This window comes from Poecilia latipinna, unplaced genomic scaffold (assembly GCF_001443285.1).
Source record: "Poecilia latipinna isolate Pla-1442-1.1 unplaced genomic scaffold, P_latipinna-1.0 Scaffold369, whole genome shotgun sequence".
Classification (NCBI taxonomy): domain Eukaryota; kingdom Metazoa; phylum Chordata; class Actinopteri; order Cyprinodontiformes; family Poeciliidae; genus Poecilia; species Poecilia latipinna.
This window is the reverse complement of record NW_015112985.1, coordinates 60,023-86,939: the sequence shown is the minus strand read 5'-3', so window position 1 is coordinate 86,939 and position 26,917 is coordinate 60,023. Positions and strand designations below refer to the sequence as shown.

Sequence of the window (26,917 nt, the reverse complement as noted above, 5' to 3'; positions counted from 1 at the left end):
CAGCATTTCCAACCAATTCACAAAACTGTCTTTTATACTCTCTCTTGCCCTCTAGGGGTCCCACAAGGCCCCCTTTTTGGACCAGTTGTCTTTACACCTTTTGTTGATGATTTTCTAGTTATTCCCAGACAATATCAACATGTATGCAGATGACACTGTCGGTTATACACAAAACTGCAAAATTTTACAAAAGAATCTGCATATCTGTGCAAATATTTGGAAATCTTGTCCCGTCCTGATTAAAAAAAAAAAAAAAAAGTGTACAATACACAAAATATTTAGTTTTAGTTTTAGTATCTTGCTGTTGTGGCCTAAACATTACCATTTGAAGATCAGAGTTTCTTGGTTGAAACTTAAGTTTCATCTTGAGACCAAACATGTAATTACTCTTCATATCTTCTCAAACTAATTGTTGCATTACAGCATGATGTCCACATCAAGACAACCTTTAACAGGAAAATATATGCACATCTCAGTTCAAACTGTGGTCTGTGGTCTGCTTACTGTAAACGCTACAAGACGGTCGACTTTAAACAAACTAACCTAGTGCTTCTTTTAAGAACACATGCTCTCCAGAAACATTCATTATTAAGCATTAATCATTTACTCAAATAATCTACTTTCCCCCTGATTCTTAAAGACTCTAGTTGCACAGAAGACTTTCAGCTTAACTTGGACTCTTCCTCTAAAGACTCCAGCTTCAACTCTGACTTTTTTTTTTTTTACAGTATCTTAGAATCAAATCCTCGTCTCTTGTAAATGCAACAAAAATAGATCAATTATCACCAGCTTACAGATGATAGAACAGACTGTAGTGAGCATTTAAAGTAGATCCATATTGGAAGAATATTCTAAATCTATGTTTGAATGACATTTAAAAGAAAAAGAAAAAGTTTAATGCAATGAATGCACACATATAAAAACATACGGTAAATAAAAAAAAACACATTTTAATATAATTCTATTTTTCCCTATATATTTACATCTTTTCAGTTTCCTTATTGCAACCAATACAAATAAATAACAGGAGAGTAAAGTTAGTTAAGAAGAGAGACCAGAAGTCAACACGTTTATGCAATAAAGTCTGTGTGGTGGTGTTTGCAGAGTAATCTTTGCGTAAAAATTTGCACACTGCAGTTGACATGTGGAAGGGTTACACCTCCAGTTTCACACCAGCAGGCGACAAGGCCATGCGGCCTGTGCGGCTGAAAACAGGAAGTTCATACAGGAAGAAAGAATTTGTTGGTCAGCCTTAACGCTTCGCTTCCACCTGCTGCTGCCTGACTGAGTGGTCGATGTTCAAACGACCCGAAACACCCAAACTCACCCCTCACCCATTACATTACAGCATGTCGAGTCGAGAAGACTTTGGGGGAGAAAGAGAACATGGTTCTTGTTTGAAATGTGACATTATTCTGGTCTTCTCTTTACTTTAACATGGAAAAATGCTTAATATTTAGAAAATAAGTTTTAAACAAAATACACAGATGTTAAAATATAGACAGTTACAGTGCTCCATAGAAAAACACAAATTAAAACATAAAATAGTCTATAGAGGTCTCCCTGAGCTTGGATTATCCATCCCAATCACAATCAGATTATTTGTAGACAGGCTGGTGTGAATTACGGACGTTAAATAAAGTTCGTTCTCTCTGTAGACGCTGTACGGCTCAATGTCCTGCACTTCCTGCAAGAGAGCAAACGAGATTGTAAAAAAAAAAAAAAAAAATATCCAGAGTAAAGTAAGAAATGAAAAAAACTGCATTAGGTGTCATTATTTACAATGTAATGTACCGTGTTTGGATGAGGAGTTATGGTCACTTCACATCTTCTTCTTCTTCTTCTAATTGACAAACAAAAGTTATTCATCAAAAATTGTACATTTGGCAATTTCCAGTCAAAATATTAACTTCCGTACAAGCGTGGATGTGTTTGTGGAGACAAATAAACCTCAACAAATCTTCTCTGTGTTCTCCACTCAGATCAACATCTTGGGCATTTTTTTTTTGGGTGTTCTTGGTCCTGCGGTTTGTTCAAACTTTCCCCTCCTTACCTTACATGCTGCTGAAGCAGGATGCCTGCTTAAGAGGGTAAAGTGTGTTTGCTTTGCCGTCATTGAGAAGTGTGCCATGTGTCAAACATGAACATCCTGCCTTCCCATAAACTGCATAAAACCGCAATCATCAATTTGACTTCATCTGCATTATGAGCAGATAGATTAAAACAATATACTGGTAAATGATGCCTTACTATTTTGCATGACTTAATTTTAATTTATAAAACTAGATCACCTAGACCGAGCTAAAAGCATTGAGAGACCGTTTTCAAGACCGTTAGTGTAATAACAGGAATATAGTTGTTGCCATAAACAAGATAACCTTTGATATGGTACAAACAAATAACACACTGGGTAGAAAGTCAACAGTAACTGTGTGTTTTTGAAGAGTAAATAAATCCGCCCACTTAAAAGGCAACAGAAAAGCCATCCACAGTTTGAACCTGCAGAAGAAAAAAGTTTCACCTTTGAGTTTGATTCGGTGATCTTGAGCAGGTTGAAGAAACTGATCTCACAACTTTAGCAAATTAAAGGGTGCATAATTCTAGAAAGATTTAAGCTAAATATTAAGGATGCTTAAAATGAGAATCTTAAATTGAGTGTGTGGATTTATGTCCGTCAGGAAGTCAAGAAAAGGTTGGAAAGAGGATAATATGTCTGAGTGGATAATAAACCTGGCTATCAACTGCATAAAAATTAGAGGGAATATTATGTTTAAAGATAATATCACTAAGAGACAACAATCATACAAAAAAACAGTTTGAGAATGAAGCTTTGTGGTACTCCCTTACAGAGATCAAAAACTATAGATTAACACTTCAAGATTTTGTTTTGATAAGCTTTACAACTGAAAAAAAAAGCAGGATTTTCAAACGCTGGTTATCTGACTATTAAGTTTAATAATGGAATGATGATTTACTCAAACTAGATTAGAGAAATAAAGCAAGACCAGAGATACTTCCGGTGTCGTCTGGCAAAACGACATGACTTAAGTCTTATTCTCATTCAAATTCTGACGATTCAAAGCCATGTGTCTTCGAATTTCAACCACACAATTAAGGAAAAGTTGGAAAAGGCACTGAGTGATGTACTTTTAGTGGTAAATTAACCTGATGTTATCTGCATAAGGATGAAAGGAAATATGTTTTTAAAAATGATTTTTATGGCACTAGAGACCTTTATTGACGGTCACCAGGCAGAGAGAGCGAAGGGGGAAGACTTGCAGCAAAGGTCTCAAGGTCGGGAATCAAGCCAAAAACGGTTGTGTCAATGACTATACCCTCTGTTTATGAGGCGCCCACTCTACCTCAATGCTACGGGACGCCTCAGTGAAACAGGCAAAGTTATTAAAGCATAAACTTTTTCATGTAAACAGAATGGACCAGACCTCACTGCGAGGAATCACAATATCCCAAGAATGGAGCCTTGTGGTATCCCTGAAGGCAGAAAAGCAGCACTGGAGATAAAATCATTGATGCTGATGCAGAAAACCAACTAGAAATCCAAAGGTTTGAACCAAAACCGTTAGAATATCTGGAGAAGGTTGTTAAGTCAGAACTACAGCAAAAACTGGGACATTTCCAGTACTGTCCATCTCCTCAGCTAACAGTTGGACTCACTAGTTTCTTTTCACTGTCATCTTGGAGGAGGGAAGCTGAAAAATAGGGGAACTGCTGCCCTTACGTACTATAATTTCCAAATGTACAGTAATCAATAATATTAACAAGATGGATGAACCTTTGAGAAAAACCATACTCATCTACCTGTGGTATTTGTTCCTGCAGATACATCCAGAAATGACTCCCAATAGGATGATGATGATTAATCCACAAACTCCAAATGAAGCAATTAGAGCTGTAGGGAAAGTTGTTTCTGAAGGAGGGATGGTGTCTTCGTCATCTAAAAAAAATATATATTGTCAAAGATGCCAACATCTATCATTTCTATCCTTTTTACATTTTAATCACCGACACATTTGAAGCACAACAACACACTTTATTGGGACCTTAGATGATGCAAATAAGTACATAATCATTAAGAAAAAGACTATATGGTTTTAAAAATTTTCTAAAAGTGGCTGTATTTGTTTCAGCGCCTCCGAGTTAAAACTTGTTGATCGACCTTGTGTTTCTACTGGCCTTCTACATCTGGAGATTGAAATTTTAAGTCTGGTTCTCTTTGCAAAATAGCTCAGTCAGATGGGATAGACTTTGACTGGGCCATTTTACTACATGACTATACTTTAAACCACTTTATTATTTTTCTGCTTGATTTGGATTGATGTTCTGTTAAAGCGTGAACCACCAACCCTAAACTGAACTCTTCTGTAGCTTCTTACAGATTTCATAGTGGGATAGTTCTGCATTTACCTTCCGGGAAGAGAAGCATGATGCTGCCGCTGCCATATTCACCCAGTTCAGGATGATGGGCAGTGTAAGCTAAAAATGGGTTAGTTTCCAATTTACACATTTTTCCATTATTCAAATGGGGGTGACTTTCACTTAAAATCCCAAAGCAAACTCTGACATTTGAAGCTGTGCTTCTCATCCTGAAATAATTCAAGACGGATGAATCCTTTAACAAGAATATAAACTTTTGCTCTGCATTTATTTTATTATTTTCATTGTGGTAAATCTGCTTTAGACAAAAACGTATTGTTGTTTCTAAACAAAATAAATTTCTTCCTTACCTTCCACAGTGATGTTGAGCTGTAGAGTAAATGTTCCACCAGGACGTGAGCACTCACAGCTGTAGCTTCCATTATTTTCTGGTGTTAAATTTTTCAGACGGAGAAACATTGTCTGATTTATTAACATGAGTGAAAACCTGGAGTCACATCCCTGCTCAAAGCCTCTCATCACTCGATAGATAAGATGACATTCTTCTTCTCTGCTCCTCACTGGTCTGATCCTACAGACAACAAATCCGATTGGATTCTGTGTTGAATTGCTGCAAACTGGAGTCAAATCTTCATCTTTCCTGATGGTTTTCACCACCGGCTCCAGATTATATTCTGTAATAAAAATTGGAAAAGAGCAGCTATTTAACAGCATTTATTGGTGTTTTTAACACATATTGCTTGAAGATGAGGGAAACAAAACATTGTTTGGTTCTGTTAAACATCAGAAATAAAGATGGATTATTTTGTAATTCTGTAATTCGGGGTATAGTATAGTACTTTTTGTGTGTTTGCTTTACCTTTGTCATTGGAGCAAAGTGTCAGCCGCAGAAGTAAAACAAACCACAAAGTGCATCTCCACATACTGCTTAAACTACCTACGATGAACCACAAAGACGCTGCAGCTCGTTCCTGTAAGCGAAGAAATGAAGCAAATTTAATTTTACTAAACAATTAGAAATGACCATAAAGCTAATTTCCAACAGAGACAGGTTAAGATGAACAGCGTTAAAGATGAAACATCGTCTCACCTTTAACAAAAGCAGAGCCAGACGAGTTCATCTATGTATCCTCCGCAGCAGCGACCAACCAAACTGAGCCGTACTGAGCAGGCTTGTGCCCCTTTGCACTCGTCTACAGCAACAGCAGTCAAAACCTCAGAGCCAGACAAAGTGTTTGTTCTCACAAAAGGAAGATCTAGTTATAGGCCCACTGAAAAAGGGAAGTGCATAACATTTTCCATAGCTGCCCTTGTGGCGAAGCTAAAGAAGTGGTCAATCAAAAGAAAAATGGCAAGAAAAATCAGTGATACGGAAAGTTTTATTATATTTTTGATTTATGTAACGTGGGTGCGTGTTGCATAAATCAAGATATTATCAGTTGCCAAACATAAATGAGACAGTTCAGTCTTGCTAACGAGTAGCAACATTCACTTTATAAGAAACATTTTTTTCTGTCTACTTAGCTCAGAAACGATTACTAATTGCTAATTGGTGGCAAAAAAAAAAGAAAAGAAAAATATATGTTTGTACTTCTTAAGCACAGTGTAAACATTGATCACACGCAGGAGAAGAAATCCTCTGTATGAAATCTTTCATTAGTTTATGGTTTGACAACAGGTCACTTTGACTTTAAAATAAAGCCTTGTCACTTCCTGTTTAAGGTACGGCTCAGCCACTGCTGCTTCCTGTTTGCAACAAATGAAAAAGAAAAACTATTGTGAGACCAAGACTAAAAGAAGACAAACATATCAGTTCATTCAGTGTTTTACCTTGTACAATGCTGTGCTGTTCAGTTCATTCCAAGTCAGGAGTTTTAGTTGATTTCTTCTGCAAAAAAGAAATGTAAATAATAAAATTACAAGCTGTCCCTAATGAGTTATATTTTTTCCATGCCAAAAATAACTTAGAAATACAAAATCTACTGGACAACAGGACAAAGTGCTCAGAAATGCATTTTAGTGGAAAATTAACCTGACTGTCATCTGCATAAGAATGAAAGAAAAATTTATTTATCATATATCTCTAAGAGGCAGCGGGTAAAGCAACAAGAAAAAGCTTAGAGAACAATAATAATGAATTTGGATCAACATTCAAATCCTGACCATTCTATTCCATGAAAACAAAATGGAAGTTATTTTACTGGGCGGTACCACAAGGGTCCGAGAACAGAGCCCTGTGGTACTCTCCAAAGCAGCTCATCCCAGTGGGGATATAAACACTGATGCTGACAAAAACGTTTTGGTCCAGAGAGCTGCATCAAAACCGTTTCCCAGATAATCTAAATGCAGAAGCACAAGTAGGACACAACGAGTTTATCAACATAAACTGTCAGCATATAGAGTCCGAACTGAGCTGAGTTTTAAACCCAGACTTGGACACTTTCAATATTACAAGTATTTTCAAGAAATAAAGTTCCAAGTTTCTTTCACTTGTGTTTAGGAGGAGAGAAGGTCAAAAATAGACCTTCCTATAAATCATAATTTCAAAATGCATGATATTCCCTTATACTAACATGACAATTATACTTCTGAACAGAACCAGATGGATCTCCTACCTGTTGTGTTTATTCCTGCAGCAACATGCAGAAATGATTCCCAGCAGGATGACAACAATCAACACCAAAACTATAAGTACGATGATTAAAGTTGAAGGGAAAGTTGTTTCTGAAGGAGGAATGGTGCCTTCATCATCTAAAAAACATAATTGTCAAAGGGATTAAATATGTGAACAACCTTTTGGAAATCACAATGCATTGCTTAAGTTTTGTCTCGGTAAAGTATTTCTACCATTCTAACTTCTTCTTTCATTGTCTCATTTAAAACAACTTACGATATACTTTATTGGAAATTAAATAATATGATGCAAAGTAGTGGATTACTTTGAAGTAAGGGCTTGAAAGGCCTTTGTGACAAAACAATACAAAACACTGTAGCTTTGAGGCATACTGAGGAAACTGTTACCACATATGATGACATGTTAAATCAAAAATCGAACTCATCTGTTAATATTTTTGTTTTGATTTTCTTTCTTTTTTTAAAAACTGTAAACAGATTTGTATCCGGTTAGAGAAGAATTTTAAGCTCAAAGCCACTTTAAGTGCCTCGTGTGTCAGGTTTTTTTTTTTTTCCTAAAAACCTGAGAGTACACTCATGAGGAAAAGTAACATTTGCTCCATTCCAATGTTTTTTTTAATACAGAGGATCATGCATTTAATACATTAATATCAACAAAAACAACACACACAACTGATTCTCACATTTACAAAAAAAATTAAGACCTAAATAAAAATAGAATAACACTAAAAAATCTGTAAATATTTTCAAAATACATAAAACCCTGGATCTTTTTTTTAATCTAGGAAATTCAAAATTAGATCATTGAGAAATATTAATACCCAACAAAGAACCACATGTAGGGAAAAAAATGGTGATTTTATATTAAAAACAAATCTGAAAGGGTTTAGTTTTCTAACTAAAATTAGTTTTTTAATCCTGTCTTTAAACACACCAGACCACATGAAGTTTGACCACTTCAACATCTCATCACCGTTCACTGTCATTTCACTGGTAATTCTTTATCATGTTAGAATTAAACTTATATTGATTTATTAGTTTTTTAAAGCTAAATGATTTCTTTACCTTCCACAGTGATGTTGAGCTGTAGAGTAAATGTTCCACCAGGACGTGAGCACTCACAGCTGTAGCTTCCACTATTTTCTGGTGTTAAATTTTTCAGACGGAGAAACATTGTCTGATTTATTAACATGAGTGAAAACCTGGAGTCACATCCCTGCTCAAAGCCTCTCATCACTCGATAGATTAGATGACATTCTTCTTCTCTGCTCCTCACTGGTCTGATCCTACAGACAACAAATCCGATTGGATTCTGTGTGGAATTGCTGCAAACTGGAGTCAAATCTTCATCTTTCCTGATGGTTTTCACCACCGGCTCCAGATTATATTCTGTAAAAACAATGGCAAAAAAAAAATAAAAAATAAAAAATAAAAAAAATCAGCTATTAAACTAGAGTTTGTATATGTCTGTTATTTGTGGCTATTTTAAACTGAGAATATTCAAAAGAAATAAAAAAAAAAACATTCTATAAAAGCATTTTTTTGTACATACCTTTGTCATTGGAACAAAAAGTGAACGGCAGCAGGAGAATAAACCACAGACTGTATCTACTCATGCTGGTCAAGGCTTCAATAATAGCAGCTGTTTCTGCTGCTCCTTGTTTACCGTGAATGGTTTACATGGCACTCTGCAGTTTACCTCAGCAGCTAAACCGCAGATTCTTTAACTCTATAAAGATACAAGCCGCAAACGCCTCTTTAGAAGGAAGCAGACATCACCTTTAGTTCAACTTTCACCTCAAAGGTATAAAAGCATCCAAATGCACAGAAAAAATATCAAAAATTAAATGTATTTTTAAAAAAGACCTAAAGAACGTGGGATACATACATCAGGATTCCTGTCTGAGACCTGAAGCTCAGCATCGTTTATAGATAAACCTCAGATTGACAAAAGAGAAGACAGTTGGACTAACTAGACTTTTTAGTGTTAATTTTACATAGTAAACTCTCCTACTGTCAACTTATTTTGCTATTTTTAACAACAAAAACAAATTGAATGACTGTATCAACTAAAATTTGCTTTCTGTTGGGATCCATGATCGTTCCCTGCTCCAGTCTCACTTCTTAAATAAGAATCTCAGGAGGGAAGTGATTTAAATCAGCTGCATCTTGGTCAGCATTAATTAATTTATTTTTTCCACTCCTGTATGACACTGAAAGGTGAGGATATTTGCGGTATCAATACTACTATGATTTTTTATTTAGGTACAAGTATATTGCCAAAAATCCAGCACACAAAAAATTCTTTTAGCATAAAACACAAAACGTATATTGGGTAAAACAAAGTATAATAAGTTATTAAGTTATTTATGGTGTGTTTTTAGTCAGTTGTGCTTCATGTATGGAGCTTCTGGTACCAAACAACCTAAAATAGAGAAAATGATCTAAATTCTGGGACATTAAAATGCGGTCTTGCTGAAAGCAGCTAAAAATACTAAACCATTTGCAGCACAAATAAAAGCAACAGAAAAGATGGTTAAGAATGAATGTGATGCTTGTGCGCCCTCTTTCTCCTGCTGCCCTGGGAAACCACCCATATGCCTCATATCACAAACCACTGCAGAAATTGAAGCTTTATACAGTTAAGATAATAAAAACAAAATATTGTAATTTATAAATGCTTGTACAGGTAAAATCCTCAGGTAGATGTTCCCAGATCAGCAGATTTTTTTTGGAAGTTTTCTTTCATCACAGAATATTTGTTTTGTTTTACAGGTTTTCATAGATGTCCTCCGTTTGTTGTTCAGTTTCTAAACAGGCCTTTTTACTTTTCCTCCCCAGAGCGCCGACATGCGGATGGTTCACCAGAGATGTAGTCTGGTAGAAATCTCCCTCAGGCTGCTGAAGGCTGGTGTACTCCCCTTCATTTTCACCCTGTTAAAGACAACAAAAGCTCAAGCTAAGAAACGTCCACAAATTATTTTTAAAAATCCAACAAAAGGGTCAACCTTTGAAAACATAAAGCAGCGACCTGCATCTTAACGCTGGGCAGAGAGACACTCGACGTACTGTAAGTGTGATCAGGAAGCCGCAGTCAAACTGAAACCCGGGTTTTATTTAGGTCACTCTACACCCTCATCCTGTCTGCCACCACTGACCTCCTGAAACTTTGTTTGGCCTCAAACATCAACAACAGGTGACTAACAACCACTTACGGCAGATTTACAGCTTTTCCAATCAGCACAAGTTTTTTAAATTCATTGTCAGAACACATTGAGCTGTTCAAGAAGATTTGTGGTTTTTAGTCTCATGTCTTGTGCCTCATCCATGGTGTGAAAACATCACAAATTTATATAGTTTGAGACGTTTCAGGTTGATTGTTTCAGTGGCAGACGAGCATTGAACACTTTGCAAAAGTGTCAACATCTCTTTTTAATTTTTTACACTTTCACACCAAACAAATGCATTTTAATACAATAAACCATCGGAAAATGTTGTATAACTGTTAGTTTTGATGTTAAACACTGGTAGAGTTGTGCTGTATTTTTCTTCCCCAATACAATAAGGCGCCACTTTGTGTTGGTCTACGACATGCATATCTAATAAAATACATGAAACGTTTTGGTTCTCGCAACACAAAATGTGAAAAAGCTCAAAAGGTGTGAATATTCTTAACACGCCGTTGTGTTAAGCTTCCAAAAATGTGATATTTATTCAGAAATTTAAGTGATCTGAAATGAAATGCAAGTTTCTGCTGCCGCTCTACACACATACGAAAACAGAAAAGGAAATATTCGGCACATCTCCGAGTGAAGTATTTCGGAGTAAATGTAGATTTTAAAGAAGAAGCTTCACTTACGTCTAGTTCAAGACTTTCAGACTGTCTGCAGCATCTGGAAACAAAAAGAAAGAATCAGAGTTAAACCGATAAAATCAGCGTCAAAGTCACAAAGATTCTTGTCCGCACACAAAATTGATTGCACCCTTAAATAACATTTAAAAATGTCTCACTTTATCTCCTATGCCCATTGACTAGGTACCAAATTATCAATTCTGTATGTTTATTTCTACTCCAGATGAGTCAAAAATAACTTGCGGTCCACCTTTTATTTTATATCTTACAGTTTTATAGATTTAAACCCGATAACGGTTTTGCTGACAATCACCTGCAGCGTGTTTTTCTCAGGGTGAGTCCAAGTGTCACTGCGGCTACGACAGTAAATCCAGCCGCAGCACTGACCGCCACCATGCAACTGATCACTCTGAGCAGAGAAAAGCTGCCGTCATCTGCTAGAGATGCATCAAAGCAAAGAAAAATACAAGTGGATCACTACTAACTTCAAGTGGAGGGTAGAAATAATTTTTTGCATGTCATGTTTGTACAGTGTCTTAAAATAAGTAATTATTGCCTCCATTAACGAGAAAATTAATGATTAACATAAAATTTGAATTAATGGAGTAAATCCGGCACAACAACTTGTCAACAAAATAATGAATAGTTAAAATACGAAGAAAAACAGGTGAAATATGAAGAAAAGACAGACTTGTCCGTAGAGGTTATATGTAAAAGCTCCTTTCTTGTACCTTCAGGCTCCAAACAAAAACAAAGAGGCAGCAGCATGACAAGCCACAGTTTGTCCAGATCCATGATGGTCTAAAGTACTGAACACTTCTGCAGTCAGTCGACTCTTCAGAACGTTTGCAAGCAGGAGGGCGAAGGTCGACACAGCGAAAATGAATTCATATCAGCTCATTTTGACCGCCGCTGAATAGGAAGTAAAACAAAACTGCTACTTTCTAAGCTACTCTCAGCGTCTTTAAATAGAGCTCCTGCTCTTCTTTGAGTAATGGGTCATTTAGCCATGATGGAGGGTTTTTAGAATGAAAAAGGAAGAAAGAGGGAGAAAGTCGTAATTTGTTGAGGATAATTGTTTTTCCTCTACTTCTTTGGAGTCTCAAAGCATTACAAATAGATTCATAACACTTTCCTGACTTAATATTTCTCATTTGTTCTTAAATGTCTTTAGATGATGTCACGTTTTCACCTATTTTAGCCAACTTCTTGCTGTCAAACAAGTTATTTTTAAGCGATTTCTTGATTCAGCAGTTGTGGCCTGTAAATATACAAATAATCACAGGTAATAAATGGTGTCAGAAGGGAGTGATTTTCACACAGGGTCTGCTGTATTTTGACAGGTTTTATTCCTTTGTAAATGAATTAATCATCTGAAAACAGTTTTTTTGTATTATCTTAGGTCATAGTTTCTGAATAAAATGGATAATAAAAAGGGAATTAAAGAGGAGCAAGGAGTTATCCCTGATAAACACCTTCAGTTATGTTTCCTAAGGTCAAGTTATAGTCAAAGCTGACCAGAAATGTTCTCTTTTACAGAAGCTGAGGCTTAAAATAAACATACAGCTCCCAACAAGGAAAGGGAAATGTTATATCAACATTATCAAAACTGGAACTAAAACCAGCATGGTTTAACTCATAGCTTATTACATCAGGGGCTTATTCTGTAATTTATCTTTCAGTTAGTGGACTGACCGCCGTTTTCTGAGCATTCATCACTTCACTTGAGCTTTACATGAAGTTTGCATGTTGTTTCTCCACCTACTAGTGGAGAAATGTGTTGCACGAGTCAGCTGCCAGTTTAACACCTTCCTATACATCCTGCCCACATTGTCTACGTAACGTGAAAATGATTGACTGCAAAGTGTGACCCTGAAACTACATTCAGAAACCATTTGTGAAGTTTGGGGATTTTACCATTTATGTTTTATTGTTTTATGTAAAAGAAAAAAAAACAGAGGGGGAAAAAAAGAGAAATATTTCACTTTTTTTGTATGTTCCTCAGCTGGACTGTAAGCAAGATTTAGACGCGGAGTGATTCGTGAAAACGGAAACAGCCATAGATTTATGGGATGTGGAACCCTGAAGGCTCAGAGCAGCACAGAGACTGCCGACACTGTTCGTATCGTAGCTCTGACTGGTGAAGATGCTCAGAGCGGTCAAGGTGGTGAGCTAGGAAGGTTGTGGTTTCACACTACAATGCAGAGGTGTGAACAGAATAGGTTTGGGGTTCCCACGCTTCAACTTATAGGAAAAACATGGATGGCACGCAACAATATGCAACCTTTTACAGCTGCGCCGAGCTACACGCGCTAACATAGCAGAATTATGAAACTGATTCAGAATGAGGAATGAAAAGAAACTGATGGTAAGCAATGCAATGTGAAAAGCAAATACTTTAAAATATCTGCTGTTTTAATCTTTGGTTTGGGCACTGCGGCTTTTAACCTGTACTACTCTGTACTAGTAAAGTTAGATAAGAACAGTAGCACGTGGCTGGCACTACTTCATGAATCTTATCAGGATAAAACAAAGAATCAAACTGAAATAAAGTCCAGAATGAGGTTTCATCCACAAAAATGTGGGTTATTGGGAAGATTAAATCAACAGAAAACTTGTTTAGAGCTAAACTTTGAATATCATATGAGTCACCGCCCCAAAATACATTATTATTAATTATTTGTATTCACCAAAAATAGGATTTGAGCGCATTTGTTACTCATGCAACAAGCAGTAACATAAAAATCAAAGCAAAACCCTGCTTTTCCATTTATTAAGGTCTGCCTTTTTATACTGTCAACACAAACACACATTCCTACGTGAAGGGAGAAAACATGTTCAGAGAAGACGCAAGCCTCTCTTCACTTCCTCTGAAAGCTTTGAAGCCTGAAGCCAAAGTATGACCCACATATACACTAGAACGAGTCTTACAGCACTCAGACGCTGAGCAAAGCTGCTCTGTTTGTATCCTGTTAGCAAAATATGAAGACATCCGTCAAATATCAAATGCAAATGTTTAAAAGGGGAAAATTTAACTTTGTTTTCCCCTATATTTACCTTAAACTGCTTGATTTAAGCAGCAATGACAAATTTAGCATCCACACCACACAGACATTTGAAGATAAACTGAGCAACTGCTAAATTTTCAGATGGTTTTATTTAATAGGGAAATAAGTAATCCAAAGTAACTTTATCCTATGTGAAAGCTGAGATGTTGTTGCAAGGAGTTTAACACTTGAAATCAACATTGCTAATGTAAAATTATTAGGTTTAAAGGGCAGTTACATTTTCACTTTTAGATATTTTCCCTCGATAAATTAAATAATCATTTAGGTTTTCTCTGTGATTAAAATATGATTAATGATCTGAAACATCTTATTGTTAAGGAAGAGAAAGGAATCTATAAAGAGGCCAATTTTCTTTAACTTTATTTTCATTTTTAAACTACAATCTTGAAATCATATTTTTTTATTTTAGGAGCTTTCAAATAAAATCTCTGGTGAAGCATATGAATAAGAGAGTTTTGGTAATCTAAATTATTGATTTAATAGCATAAAAGGCAGTCAATATTACCCAACATTAAACCAGTTTCTATAACAAACACATTATATAGGCCTAAATGTTGCACAATTTATTACTATTAAACACCTTCGCAGTATGTCCGCAAGGGGACGCCAGGTAACCGGGGGTTACTTTCCTTTCGCTCAAAGGCTGCTGGGAAATTTTCAATGTGGCGGCACCATGAGCCGCTAACAGTAAAGGGTAAACAGTTGATGTTCTGAGTTAACTTTAGATGAAAATATTGGGTTTATTGAATATGTTTATGATATGAAGAGCGGCGCCGTGCCGACGTCTTGTTATCGCTGGAGACCTTGACGCACAGGACGTAGCGTTACAATAAAGTGTTAGATTTACTTACAGTTTTATCTCTGTCCACACAGAAGAAGACCTGCGGAGGGACTGGAGTTAGAGCTGCGTCCAGTCAATCATGGTAGGAGCTAAATTAGCGTCAATTACTGACACCTGGTAGTACTTTACGGTTTCCTGTTTAGTCTCTTCGGGTTTCTGCAGCTTTATTCCTGCAAAATGCAGCATTTAGGAATTATGACAGCATAAACAACACAGAGCTAAATGAATACTCAAGTCTTTGCAGAATCAAAAACTGAAAAGCGTTACAGAAATAAAAAGCAACATTTAGGACAACAGAAGAAGAAATAAGATAGAATACAGTTCATGGAAGAGATTCTGTGCTAATTACATTTATACTCAAGTATGAGCATAAACCATATCACTTATAATGAACTATTCACATTTCCACACAATAATTCTGAGCAGATAAGAGAAATTGTGTTGTTAAAGGACCAAACGGCCTGAAATGGCTCTTTATACCCAGAAAAAACGAGAAAACAGTTTCTCTGTTTATCCTGCCAGAGTGTGGAGAAAAAGTAGATTTTTCAGTAAATTTGCAATACAAGTGCTTCTGTACACACACATCTTTAGTCACTTTTGTTAGCAGAAAGTCAGATTTTCTTGTATAGTTTTCAAAATCGGATGTTTATAAAGTTTTGTTTGAATGCTGCATGTATTTTCAAATTCATTATTTTTCAATTATGACACTCAGACCTGATCTATGAGTCAGTCCAAGATTAAACAGGACAGAATACCAGCATCTGTTGTGCTGTGGTTGCCCTCACACTGCATCAACTTAGATATCCTAATCCCATCCAGTCTGGTGTTCCACAGGGATCTGTTTTGGGACTAGTGTTTTTGATCCATCTGCTCCTTCTTGGTCTCATCCTGCAATCTTTTAAGGACATCTCCCATCATTGTTATGCAGATTATATCCAGTTCTATATTTCTTTTCCTCCTTACTAAGTTTCAAAACTGCACATTTTATTTGAATTAATATGCTTTTGTTTCGTCTCGTCTGGATTATTGTAAGACACTCTACTCATGTCTGACCAAAACTTAAAACCAGTTGCAGTCTACAAAAAGCTGCAGCCAGGCAGCTCCTGACTAAATCGTCCTAATTGAGTTGTAAATGGAGAAATAAGAAGTCTTGTTTCTCTGCAGGAGGACGTCAGCGCTATGATGTCCTGGTTCTCCAGCCCTGTCTACAGCCGCTACTGGCAGCACTACCGGCAGGCCATGGCCTGGCGCCGGAGGCACCAGGGAGCCTACAGGAAGGCCTGGGAGGCTGCTTACGGCCTGGCACAGCAGCGCCGCTACGCCGACTGGCAGGCCAGCGGGAGCGATCGCAGCAGCAGCAGCAGCAGCAACAACGACCACGCAGAAGACGAAAGCAGCTCAGACAGCGACATCGAGTGCGACGTCAGCAACATGGAGATCAGCGAGGAGCTGCGGCAGTACTTTGCCCACACGGAGAGACACAGAGAGGAGCTGAGTACGTCCACGTTACAGGTCAATTCCAACTCCTTTAGATGAAGGCTGAAGTAATGACGATACGTTACAGGGAGGCAGCAGGAGCTGGAGGCGGAGCAGCAGGACAGCTACGTCCCAGCCGACCAGGACCTGCGCGCCGTTGGCCGCCGCAGCAGCGCCGCGCCCCCTGCCGAGCGGCCGGGCGAGAGGCGGGCCGCTGAGATGAAGAAGCTGTATGGCCAAGACGCGGCCAAGATCATGGCCATGGAGGCGGCCATGCAGCTGGTGTTCGACAGGAACTGCGACCTGAAGCAGCCCAAGTACTGGCCCGTCATCCCGCTGAAGCTGTGACCTTCACACAGGAAGGTCTGGAGAGTTGTCATCTCTGCCTCTTTGCAGCCATGTGTCTTCCGACATGTGTTTTGTTTTGTTTTTGTATTTTGACAGAAATTTAGTGAATAATAAAGTGTTTTATGTCTAAATATTGAAACAATTTCACCTTTTTCATTTTTAGATCAATGGGGTCTTGAACTGCATGGTATTTAGTTTTTTTTCTGATCTGGATTCATGTAAAAAAAAAAGAGAGAAATGGTATCAAGTAAATATTTTTTTATTTCTAGATTCCATTTTCCATTCCGTCATTAGCATGATGAATGTTTTCATTTATGAAAGGTAGTTGTTGCTTCACAGCGTTTTCATGACTGAAAACAAAAGGTGAACATTGAAACTCAGAAATAAAAATAAAAAAATTATTTGAAACTCAAACATTTACATTTTTTTCAGTGTTTTCTTATCTCGAAGTTTCTTGAGTTTTTCTCTGAAATATCCAAGATTTTTTTTTTTTTCCTTTTGTTTTTAGAACATTTCTGAGATTAATCTCAAAAGTTCCGAGTTTTTTTTCCGGCTGAAATGTACCTTTTTTTTTCTTTTTCTTTTTTTTGCCAATCCACAGCAGCGTCGTACTTTTTCGCTGAAAAAGGTTGAGCAAAATTGGACTAATAACATCGTTCATTTGCGAGCATACGCCATTCACAACAAACATCAAATAGGACATATTTCATTAACTAAATGAAATATGGTCCGCTGTTAAAAACGAGGAGTCAACATTTACAATGAAATAAAATTCAGTTCATCTTGTTTGAGGTGCGCATTAGTGCGCATGTGCAACTGTAAATCCTTAAATAAAATTGTATATTTTTCGCATTTAACGGCTTACTGTATTTGATGAGACGTGTGAATCCGGAGCAGGACTCTTGTCTCAGTGTTTGGGTCTATGTCTGGCCTCTGGCGGTGACGTCACACCTCCTCCTCCTCCCGATTCCCTAAACGGGACGTCCAGTTGTTTGCGTGCGCCGCGACAACCTGTGGGACAGCATCTCAGGCACTTTTTGTCTCAGGGAAAGTTTCCACGGGAGCGGCGGACATGGGTAAGTGAACTAACTCAGCTTCATATTTATGCAGGTCATCATGTTGGACGCTGCGGGAGTCTTCACAGGTTGTGCGCCAAACGTGCAAAGCGTGTCCAATCTGATCCGTTTTCACACCTTACTCCTGTGGTGTTTGTGCAAAAAAAAAATGTTGACATTTTACTAGATGCATTTATCGGTTCTCAACATTGACACACTTTATCTGTGTGCGTTATCTCAGAATGGGGTCAAAGCGAGGGCTGCGGATGAGATTATTTTGTATGTTCCGCAGAGAAACTGTGTGTAGCCCGCAGTGTCTGCGTGTGTTTGTGTGTGTTTGTGTCACTTCCTAAGCTTGGGAATAAACATTCCAGGCTCCATTAGCATGCAGAAATAGGGGCATCCCCTCCAAATCAGATATTATATGGAATATTACTGCATTTTTGTACAATATAAAACAAAAAAGAGCACCAACACACTGCCCTAGGGATTCTTTGTTGTTAGAAAAAAGGATGTTTCACATTATAGCAGCCATAGGCTCCACAAGCAGCTGCTTAGAAGTCTAACAATATAATAATTGGTGTGCACAATGCAGAGGATGAAGATGAAAATGTTATTTTACTGATTAAGTCAGGAAATAATTCCTTAAAGAAGCAGAACGTCCCATAACTGATGTAAAATCAGAATTAAAGGTGAAGTCACAGGGAATATCAGTGTATAAAAATGTATTTATTAGCAATAACACAGAGCAAATAGGCTCCAGAATACTAATTATAATCCGAATTATACTTTAAAACACAATTTTCGGTCATTTGCAGATCCAGATTAAGCAAAAATAAATCAATAATCTCACACAGTTAAAAGCTTTTGTGTAGGAAAAATGGAAATATATTCCCCAGCTGGAAGTGAAGCCGGCTGCAAGAATAAAATCTCACAACTGATGTGGGAATATTTACAAAAATGCCACTAATTTTGGTGAATTTCTTGAATTACGAGGCGAAATTTGAGATTACCTAACAGCTCAGATTCATTCCATCATCATCCCCATGTCAGGTATTCACATGAGGGCTGATGTTGATTGGATTAGGAGGGAGTGATCAGCTCACTCTTTGTGGATTAAACAGACTGCATGAGCTCGTAACAAGCAAGATGACTGACAGGTAAAAAGCATGTGTGCACTTTCCAAAATCAACGGTTCTGGACGCCATCTTGGCTAAACTGTACTATGTACTTAAAAATGTTTGGTTTTTTATTAGAAAACTGGGGGCAGAAAAATTGTATGCAAGCCTTATTCAATATTTCTACAAAAATGTAGCTTTTAAACATCCATCAAAGTCAAAATGAACGTAACTTCATTTTCACTGCGTCATACTTATGAAGGTTATTCTTTGGTTATTCTTTGGCATTTATGAATTACTCTTTGGCGCAGGTGATTAACTGTTGACCATAAAAACACAAAGTCGAGCGAAATAAACAGAGGAATATTTACAGTCTGGGCTGAAACTCATTCAGGTCCCTGTAAATCCAAGCCTGTTGTATTTGGTATTATATATGAACATTGTTTTGCTTTGACACCAAATTGTTGGTGTCAACGTCAAAACATGTTCTCTTAAATGTGACAGAAAGAGTGAAGGAAAAAAAAAATCAGGTAAGCATCACATTATCACCGCCATGTTGGATAAGTTATTCAGTTGCTAATACTATGTTTTTAAATTGTTGAAGCTTAGTAATCAATATTTGATTTTAAATTAGAAAAATCTAAAGGAACATTAAATGGAGAGTTGTAAAAATGATGGTAACGAGTTTCAACGTGTGGTGCTAGCAGCTAATGCTAGCCAAATTTAGTGAACGGCCACATTTGAAGTCGCTTGATATTTTAAAAATAAAACTGAAGTAAAAATCATGCTGAATAAGATACAAACACTTCATTGAACCCAAGTATTTTCTATTTTAACAAGCCTCAACGACCGCACAAAACCACCCCGAGGTCCACTATGAGCCCATAGGCCGCACTTTGCACCCCTGATTCAGATGATACAACAAACATACGGTGCATTAACAGCACTTTCTTTTTTCCGTAATTGTTTCAGGAAACATCATGTTTGTTTTCCCTAACTCGAAACCAAAAATCACACCAAAAGCATCCAGCTCGGTCCCATTCCTGACCCCTGTAACGGCCACAGCATCTGTTTCCAATAAGGCAGCGGGCCCATTTATGGCCTTCAGGCTGGTGCGAATTCGAGAACAGACAGGATGTAGCCCGGCGACATGATTTACTGCCACGGAGAACTTTGGGGGCCGTTTTTCTGCAGGAAGCTGCCCTGAACTTCTTCCTCGTTTGGCCCGTTGCAACTCCCAAACCGCGGCTCGCCTGTCATAATCATCTCGTCTTTCGTCTGTTCCTCTCATCATCCCCCTGCTTGTTGCCTTCATCGTTATTCTTTCCGACACCCCCTCCGCGTGTCCTCCTCCGTGAATTCGCTCTTTGTGCTCTCTCATTTCGCCGCGGCTCGTCTCTGCTCCGCTTTATGCGTCGCGGTGGGGAGGGACGCATCCTCACCAGCGGATTTGCAGTGGGAGATACTGGATGTAGCGGCTGTCAGCAGACAGACTTCAAAAAGAGCTTCTCTTTTAATGACTCGCTACACGCTGAAGGAAAATTTGATCATTCAGCTGGAGAAACAGAGAAAGTGGAACAATCTGCTGATCTGATAAAAAAAAAAAGACAAGCATTTGTGCAGCAGCAGTAGAGTCTTAGCAAAGCTGTATATCTGTTTTTATTGTTAGTGTTTTGGGTTTGCAGCTGATGCCAACTTCAATTTCTTTTCTTTTTCATTTTCTCTAGTTAATAGTATTTTTTTTTCACATCCTGCTCTGAATAAAATCAACTCGTATCATTAGTAAAAGCAATACTTTAACTTGTTAAACTGAATATTTACATAAACTATAAGTAACTAAGACACCATTACCAAGCCTTGTGGAACACCAGAGATTATTTTTCGGATGCTACTTAAGTGCTATTAATTAACTTTTTTAAAACGACTGTTTTAATTACTTTCTGACCAATCACAAATGTACCTCTAAACTACAGAAAAGAAGGATGAATCATGTCAATTTTTCATCTACTAATGCTAAAGACATAGACGGTCATTGAGTGACTCGTATTTCTCTATAAAGCCATCAAGCCCTCAAGTTAAAACACAAAATAATAACTCCAGATTTTAAATAATTCCGAAGATAATCAATGAATTTTAGAAAATCGATTGAGCAAAATCTATAGTTTGATTTAATGTGTTTGCACGGTTTCTTTTTTTTTTTTGTTTTTGCTAACTGGCACCACTTTAGCTCTTATTTTGTGATGGAAAATACCTGTTTGAAAGGATTTATTGAGTATATACAGTGTAGTTCTAGTGGACTAGATGCTACAATTCATAAGGAGTAGTGAGGAAATTTTGATGGAGAAAAAAACTGGAAAAAGTGGATTCACTGTAGACAATTTAATCACAATATATCCATAATAATATGTTTTTCTGACATCCTGCTGCTCTAAAACCCACCTGAGGGCAGAGCCAGATAAACTGAGTAGTTATACCTACTGACGGGTTGATTAAAGGATAAAAAAAAATACATTAAAAGGTACTGAGAGAGTCATGAAACTGTGACTCCTCTGCTGGTTTTTCAGCTGATAGCTTTATTGGTGTTTCTGACAACTATGTACTATTTTGGGCATCAATCATGGTTTTTATTCTTTTCTCTCACTTTTATGCTTCCACATCTGCAGGCCTTATTCTCTCTTCTCGTGCCAAAGTTAAGATTTCCTCTCCTGCACCAACATTTGCAGCATCTGTGCATAATCTTCCTGTTTTATGACTGGATTTAATCACTTTTACAGAACCTTTAAAAGAGCGAAACCTGAAGCTTAGGTATTTTTTTGCTTTCTGGAAAACGCACTTAATGCCTGTTAACCCTTTTATTGTCTGGAGCTTCTAATCCCATATCTTCAGATACATATTATGTTTTTAAGGGTGAAATGGTGAAAGATTGCCATACTATTCTACAACTGCAGTTCATTTTAAACAAGAATTGTGAAACTAGTACCTGGATTCAGAGGTTGTAAATATTAAGCAGCCCCATGAATAGTAAAAACTCTTATAACTGCCTCTTTTAAAAGTTTAACCACCAAACACACCTTAATATGCATTTATATGGAAATCACAGAACTTAGCATTTACAGTCTTCTTTATCATTATGATTTATATTTTCAGTAAGCTCTTTGGAAAAATACAAAAATGGGCACATTTTCAGTGAAGTATTTGGAGTCACGTTAGACGGAAATACCTGCAATAACTGATCGAATGCGAATAGCATAAGGACTCTGACCCAACTGTTAAGCATGGTGGTGGTAGCATTATGCTGTGAAGCTGATTTACCACCGCATGAGTGCACAAAATCAACTAAATATTCATACTGGCTCATTTTGTCCACATATACGACTAAAACTTGGACAAAACCAGGTATTAAAACAGGAAAATGATCCAGAAAAAAAACACACACAACAACTGGTTTTGGGAATGGAAAACCAGGCTAACAAATGAGCAGTTGGAGTCACTTTGACCTCAAACCAATTTTTAATTTATCTAGTGCCAGGAAAGCATCTAATTTAGGTAAACTCAGCCATTACCGCCAAGAGGAGCTAATAGATATCCAGCCGGAATTAGGACAAAAACTATGCAGAATTGAGGAGCAACTTGATAAAGGCCATCTATCTGAATATTACTGGAAGTATAAGCCTGCAGGTATAATTGGAGATAAAACAAAATAACTTTTTTGCTAAATGTCATAAAACGCTTATGTTGTGAAATAATTTCGCGGAAAACAGACGGTCCATATATGATGGTCCATATAATTCTCGTTTCCATTCTTTTTTTTTTTTTGGCGAAAAACATCAAACTCAGACCATCAGATGCGTCAGATCCCCACCCCCACCCTCCACCCCTCATCCCCTACCAACCTTTTTTTTCCTCTTTTTTTTCCCAAATAGACTTGTTGCCGAGGCAACGCGGAGATGCAAAAGCGCTCGGAGGGTGGGCGTTATTTCAAATCTGGGCACATGCGAACAGTCATGCATCTTCTCTCACAAGCCCACGCGCGCGAAAAATAGACATCACATAAATATAGTATGACCCACAGGCAGTAGAGAGGGGGGGGGGGGGCTGATGATGATGATGATGATGATCACGGTGGTGGAGATGAAGATGCATTTCCTCCACAGTGACTCATGCTCTTATCCCACGCTGCTGCATCTCTGTACAGTAGGTCACAGGTGCAGCAGCTCCAGGCATCACGTGACTCCTGCATGGAGTCGTGTGACGTAAGCAGACAAGTCTGAAGCAAAAATAAATAAATAAATAAATAAATAAATAAATAAATAAATAAATAAATAAATAAATGTGTGTGTTTTTGGATGGCGGCGGCAGGAATTCATGCAACAGAGCAGACCGCAGGCCGAATCTGGGCCAGCAGGATTAGCGGCTTGTTGGATAGAAATTGTTAGGGGGGGTTGGTGGTTGGGGGTGTAGGAGGCAGCACATGCGCGTTTTTATGTTTGTGTGTGTGTGTGTGTGTGTGTGTGTGTGTGTGTGTAGGTGTGCGTGCTGACTGCAGTCAGAAAATAATTGCATGTATGAGTTGATCCTGCTTCCAGGAGAGAGCGGTGGGCGTTCGGCGAAGATGCGGAAATGAAAAAGAAACTCCGCGTGCAAATCCTGAACACAGGTGTGGCAGAGCAGGACGACTTCGTGGTTTGCATGATTTTTGCATTTAAACTTCTAGTTTCGATTAAACAGTGGAGAAAGAGGAGTTTCTGTAAAAAAAAAAAAACTCCACATCATAACAAGCCTGACCTGAATCTTTAAGTGTTTGTATAATCCGGGAATCTTTACATTATGTGTTGTCAATGTGTGTGTGTGTGTGTGTGTGTGTGTGTGTGTGTGTGTGTTTTGAGATGGATTAACCTTTATCAGCGTCTGATGGGATGAGAGGGAAGCGTCTCCTTGGCGACCGATAGCTGAGGGGATAGGGAGGGGGATGAAAGTGGGTCATCATCATCATCATCGTCATGGCCGCAGATTAATCTAGATATCCAGACGTGCATTTATCAATTGGCAAATAAATAATAAAAAGTGAGTGCAGGACGAGCAAAGTTCAGTCTCTTAAGGGAAGCGGGAAGTATGGGAAATGTCAAAAATTAAATTATAATCAGAGGAGATGATGATAGTGTTTTTGTTGTTTGTTTTGTTTTCTTATGCATGTTCACGCACACTTTCGCGGAGCGTCCATAAAATTTTATAAGAAATATTAAGAGAAACCATTCAGCCTTGTTGGTTGAAAAAAAAAATGTATAAGGACACACTATTAAATATTCAGTTCCTCCAAAAGAAATATTCCAATATTTATGCCTTTTGGTCCTTTTTTTTTATTTATTTTTTTTTTTTTATTGAATTACGAGGAAACAACAACATTTTAAATTTGAATATCAATTGATGAATTTATTTAAGATACTTCACCACAAGAGAAAACAAAACAACATAAAGCTACTGCCAACTATAAGTTGAACTTAATATACTTTGATCACTAAACAAAGATTAAAAAGTTATCACACCGTACTCCACTGGGCGTGATGCAGATTGTAAAATTGAACTCAGCTGATTATTGATAATATGTAATTCATAATATAATGAAGACAACGTTATATTTTTTACGTAGAATTGGTTTGGGTGCCTGCTTTCCCTAAATAATCTTATTTCAGCAACGATAGTGGGAGACATTAACAACAATCTCCATCAAAATTAACACTTCAGCTGCCAGAAACATCCTCATGTTGTTTACATCTTCAAATTTAATGCTAAAATTACAGCAAAACATGATGTTACAGCTTTATTCTTACAGTAATTTGCAGCGTGACACCAACGGAACGATAAGTTGAAGCGCAATAAAAAAGAAAAAAAAAAACATTGGCACTTCTTTAGTCTCATCTAATTAAGATCAACCCAGAAGGCAGCTGCAGACACGTATCTCCCAGAGGATGGCTGAATAAACACTGCGGGTCACGAAGAGGCCAGCAGCCTCTCTCTTCAAAGTTCGACCTCACTGCAGCCTAATCTGACTCTGGAGCCAAAAGCTTCCATCTCTGACCTCATAGCTGAATAACCCGACAAGTAAGACACATAATGGACTTGAGCGTCGTGTCAGGAAGACGGTTTAAAGGTCAACGCGATGCCTGTAGCGAGGCTGGGGAGACGCAACAGAAGCAGGAAGTGATGTATGTAATCCGTTACCGATTGGGAGAGTGGGTTAGAGAGCTTAGGTGGAAATCTGGAAATAATAATTCATTAAATCTTAAACAAGCTTTTGCTGAAACCTGATTTGACATTTTTAGCTGTATTTCACATTGCTTGACATTTATTATGAAATTAAAGGAGCGATAAATCGCAATAATAAAGCTGGAAATTGAGATATAAAACACGTTTTTTCACATTTCTTTTACTTTTGAATCATCAGATGTAAACCTGCACAGCAGTCTGTCGTTGAAATAATTTTCCTCAGATGTTCTTGCACAGCAACACAGAGAGCCTGAAGTTGTTTCTCAGTCAGAAATGACTTTACTCTGAAATATTGAATGGACTTTTCAGAGTCGCAGATAAGAATGTTTCTGGATCGCAGTGTGTGATGAAATTCCCTCTTAAGTTCAAAAACTCGCTTAGCGTGCCCTTGGTGACACGCGATTCAGTGCAACCCAGCTGGTGGCGCGGGGTCATTGCCGAGCACGAGACTTTCCAAATGTGTGTGCATTCAAAACAATGGCATTTGCCCACATGCTCCAACAAACAGGCGGGCTGTTTACAGTCCAAACAGGCCAGGAAGAGTCTTCAACTGGTTTTAATTTTGTCCCAATAAGACTCTAAGATAAATCACTGCCACCAATACATTCATGAAGCAGAGCACGGCAGGAGGGACGCGGCTCATTCTGCTAGCATCTTTGGTCAAGATTATCTGTGTGGATGGATTGCTGTGCAATTTAGGGCAGATATGTACTGAACCCAGGGGGCACAAAAGGCCGATTTTGGTGATGTTTTGGGGTTTTAGTGAACCATCTGGATAATAAGAAGAGATCGACTTACTTTTAAGTTGTTTAGAGTTTCGATTTGTTTGCTGTTTTAACGTCTTCTACGACGTTTGTGCATAGAAGAGATCCTTGACTGTTCCTCTATCCAGTCTTTGGTCTTCTCTTTTCCAGTGGGTGTTTTTAGAATCATTTCTTTATGTATTTGTTCATTTTAGGCCAAAACATGCCTAAATGTTCAGCAGATTTTTATCTAGTATTTAATTGCAAAAACTACCTGATTGCAACACTATTACAATGTTGCAGGACGTTTTAAAGAGAAACTAGCCTACAGCAATGCAGGTCCTTCACTGTCCTCAATTGTGAGCTGGAAATATTTTCCTTACATTCACTCATTTTTTAGCAAAAAGCCTAATCATTAGTTGTGTTGCAGAAATTAGAATTATGGAAATAAATTATCTTAATGGTGACACGACAATTTTAAGAAAACTCAGGTTTTTTGGTTTTTCAGCGCAAACCACGAAGAAGAAAATAGGAAGTGGTAGGAAGATGGAGGCACAGCATGTTTTTTAATGACTTATTGCCTGAACAAATTTATTCATGCATGATTTTAATTGCGTTTCTTATTTAATGCAATTAAATATTTATTTCCTCTGGCATAATGATCTTCATAATGTCCTCAAAATGCTACTCTCTTAAAAACAATTGTAGAAATTGGCAAATCTAGCAAACAGTGGCAATTTTCTGACTTAAGAAGATCAAAACACGTTTTCCTGTCTTTCCCATTTTGAAATCCAGCATATTGTAATCCATGGAAACAGAAAATTATGGTGTACCAATTTTTAAAAATCCAATTTTTTATTGGGAATTGTTGCGTTTGATGTATTTTACATCTGCTGCAATAAAAAGTTATTTAAAAACTTTTTTGGAACCTTTATGTCAATTACCTATACATCTTCAGAGTGGATTTAAAGGTAGAGAGAGCTATGAATTTTAACTTTCTGTATCGTAGCAACGTTACTGTCAATAACGCGGCAGCTGGACAGTCTGCTAACCACAGTGAGTTGATCTATAAACCGACGCAACAGAAATATTAAAAAAGGAACCACAGAAACGGTAGAAAAA

General features: G+C 37.6%; 2 protein-coding genes and 1 long non-coding RNA gene across 9 annotated transcripts in view; 2 read left to right on the top strand and 1 right to left on the bottom strand.

Moving 5' to 3' along the window:
• Nucleotides 1-725: 725 nt before the first annotated feature.
• Nucleotides 726-26,917, bottom strand: part of LOC106949886 (uncharacterized) — a 44,176-nt gene continuing 17,984 nt past the window's right edge. Inside the window, exons 1-13 of one of the 6 annotated variants that reach the window (XR_001425481.1) lie at nucleotides 14,802-14,890; nucleotides 11,196-11,319; nucleotides 10,889-10,922; nucleotides 8,582-9,963; nucleotides 8,095-8,418; nucleotides 7,011-7,146; nucleotides 6,226-6,283; nucleotides 5,486-6,141; nucleotides 5,255-5,366; nucleotides 4,746-5,069; nucleotides 3,820-3,955; nucleotides 1,795-1,843; nucleotides 726-1,687 (exon numbers count right to left, since the gene is read on the bottom strand). This is a non-coding gene — a long non-coding RNA (uncharacterized LOC106949886). Of the gene's footprint in view, nucleotides 1,688-1,794; nucleotides 1,844-3,819; nucleotides 3,956-4,745; nucleotides 5,070-5,254; nucleotides 5,367-5,485; nucleotides 6,142-6,225; nucleotides 6,284-7,010; nucleotides 7,147-8,094; nucleotides 8,419-8,581; nucleotides 9,964-10,888; nucleotides 10,923-11,195; nucleotides 11,320-14,801; nucleotides 14,891-26,917 lie in introns of those variants that run through there. The other 5 variants (XR_001425483.1, XR_001425482.1, XR_001425484.1 and 2 more) reach the window with 5 other exon arrangements.
• Nucleotides 14,529-16,997, top strand: gemin8 (gem (nuclear organelle) associated protein 8). Of its 2 annotated transcripts, none has more exons than XM_015036429.1 (3): nucleotides 14,529-14,644; nucleotides 15,956-16,286; nucleotides 16,356-16,997. In XM_015036429.1, exons 2-3 carry the CDS (start codon nucleotides 15,971-15,973, stop codon nucleotides 16,613-16,615), a joined length of 576 nt encoding a protein of 191 aa, XP_014891915.1. In that variant the 5' UTR covers nucleotides 14,529-14,644; nucleotides 15,956-15,970; the 3' UTR covers nucleotides 16,616-16,997. The 2 variants fall into 2 exon arrangements, with proteins under 2 accessions (XP_014891915.1, XP_014891914.1); XM_015036428.1 differs by lacking the exon at nucleotides 14,529-14,644 and adding an exon at nucleotides 14,824-14,873 and having other exon boundaries at nucleotides 16,356-16,996.
• Nucleotides 17,668-26,917, top strand: part of LOC106949882 (neuronal membrane glycoprotein M6-b) — a 33,782-nt gene continuing 24,532 nt past the window's right edge. The window contains exon 1 of the mRNA XM_015036422.1: nucleotides 17,668-17,691. Within this exon, the coding sequence (XP_014891908.1) occupies nucleotides 17,688-17,691 (4 nt within the window). The 5' untranslated portion in view covers nucleotides 17,668-17,687. The remainder of the gene's footprint in view (nucleotides 17,692-26,917) is intronic.

What these genes read in the sequence shown, in the direction of transcription:
- gemin8 (XM_015036428.1), top strand. An exon ending in GAGACACAGAGAGGAGCTGA is followed by an intron (nt 16,287 to 16,355) that starts GTACGTCCACGT and finishes GATACGTTACAG; the next exon opens with GGAGGCAGCAGGAGCTGGAG.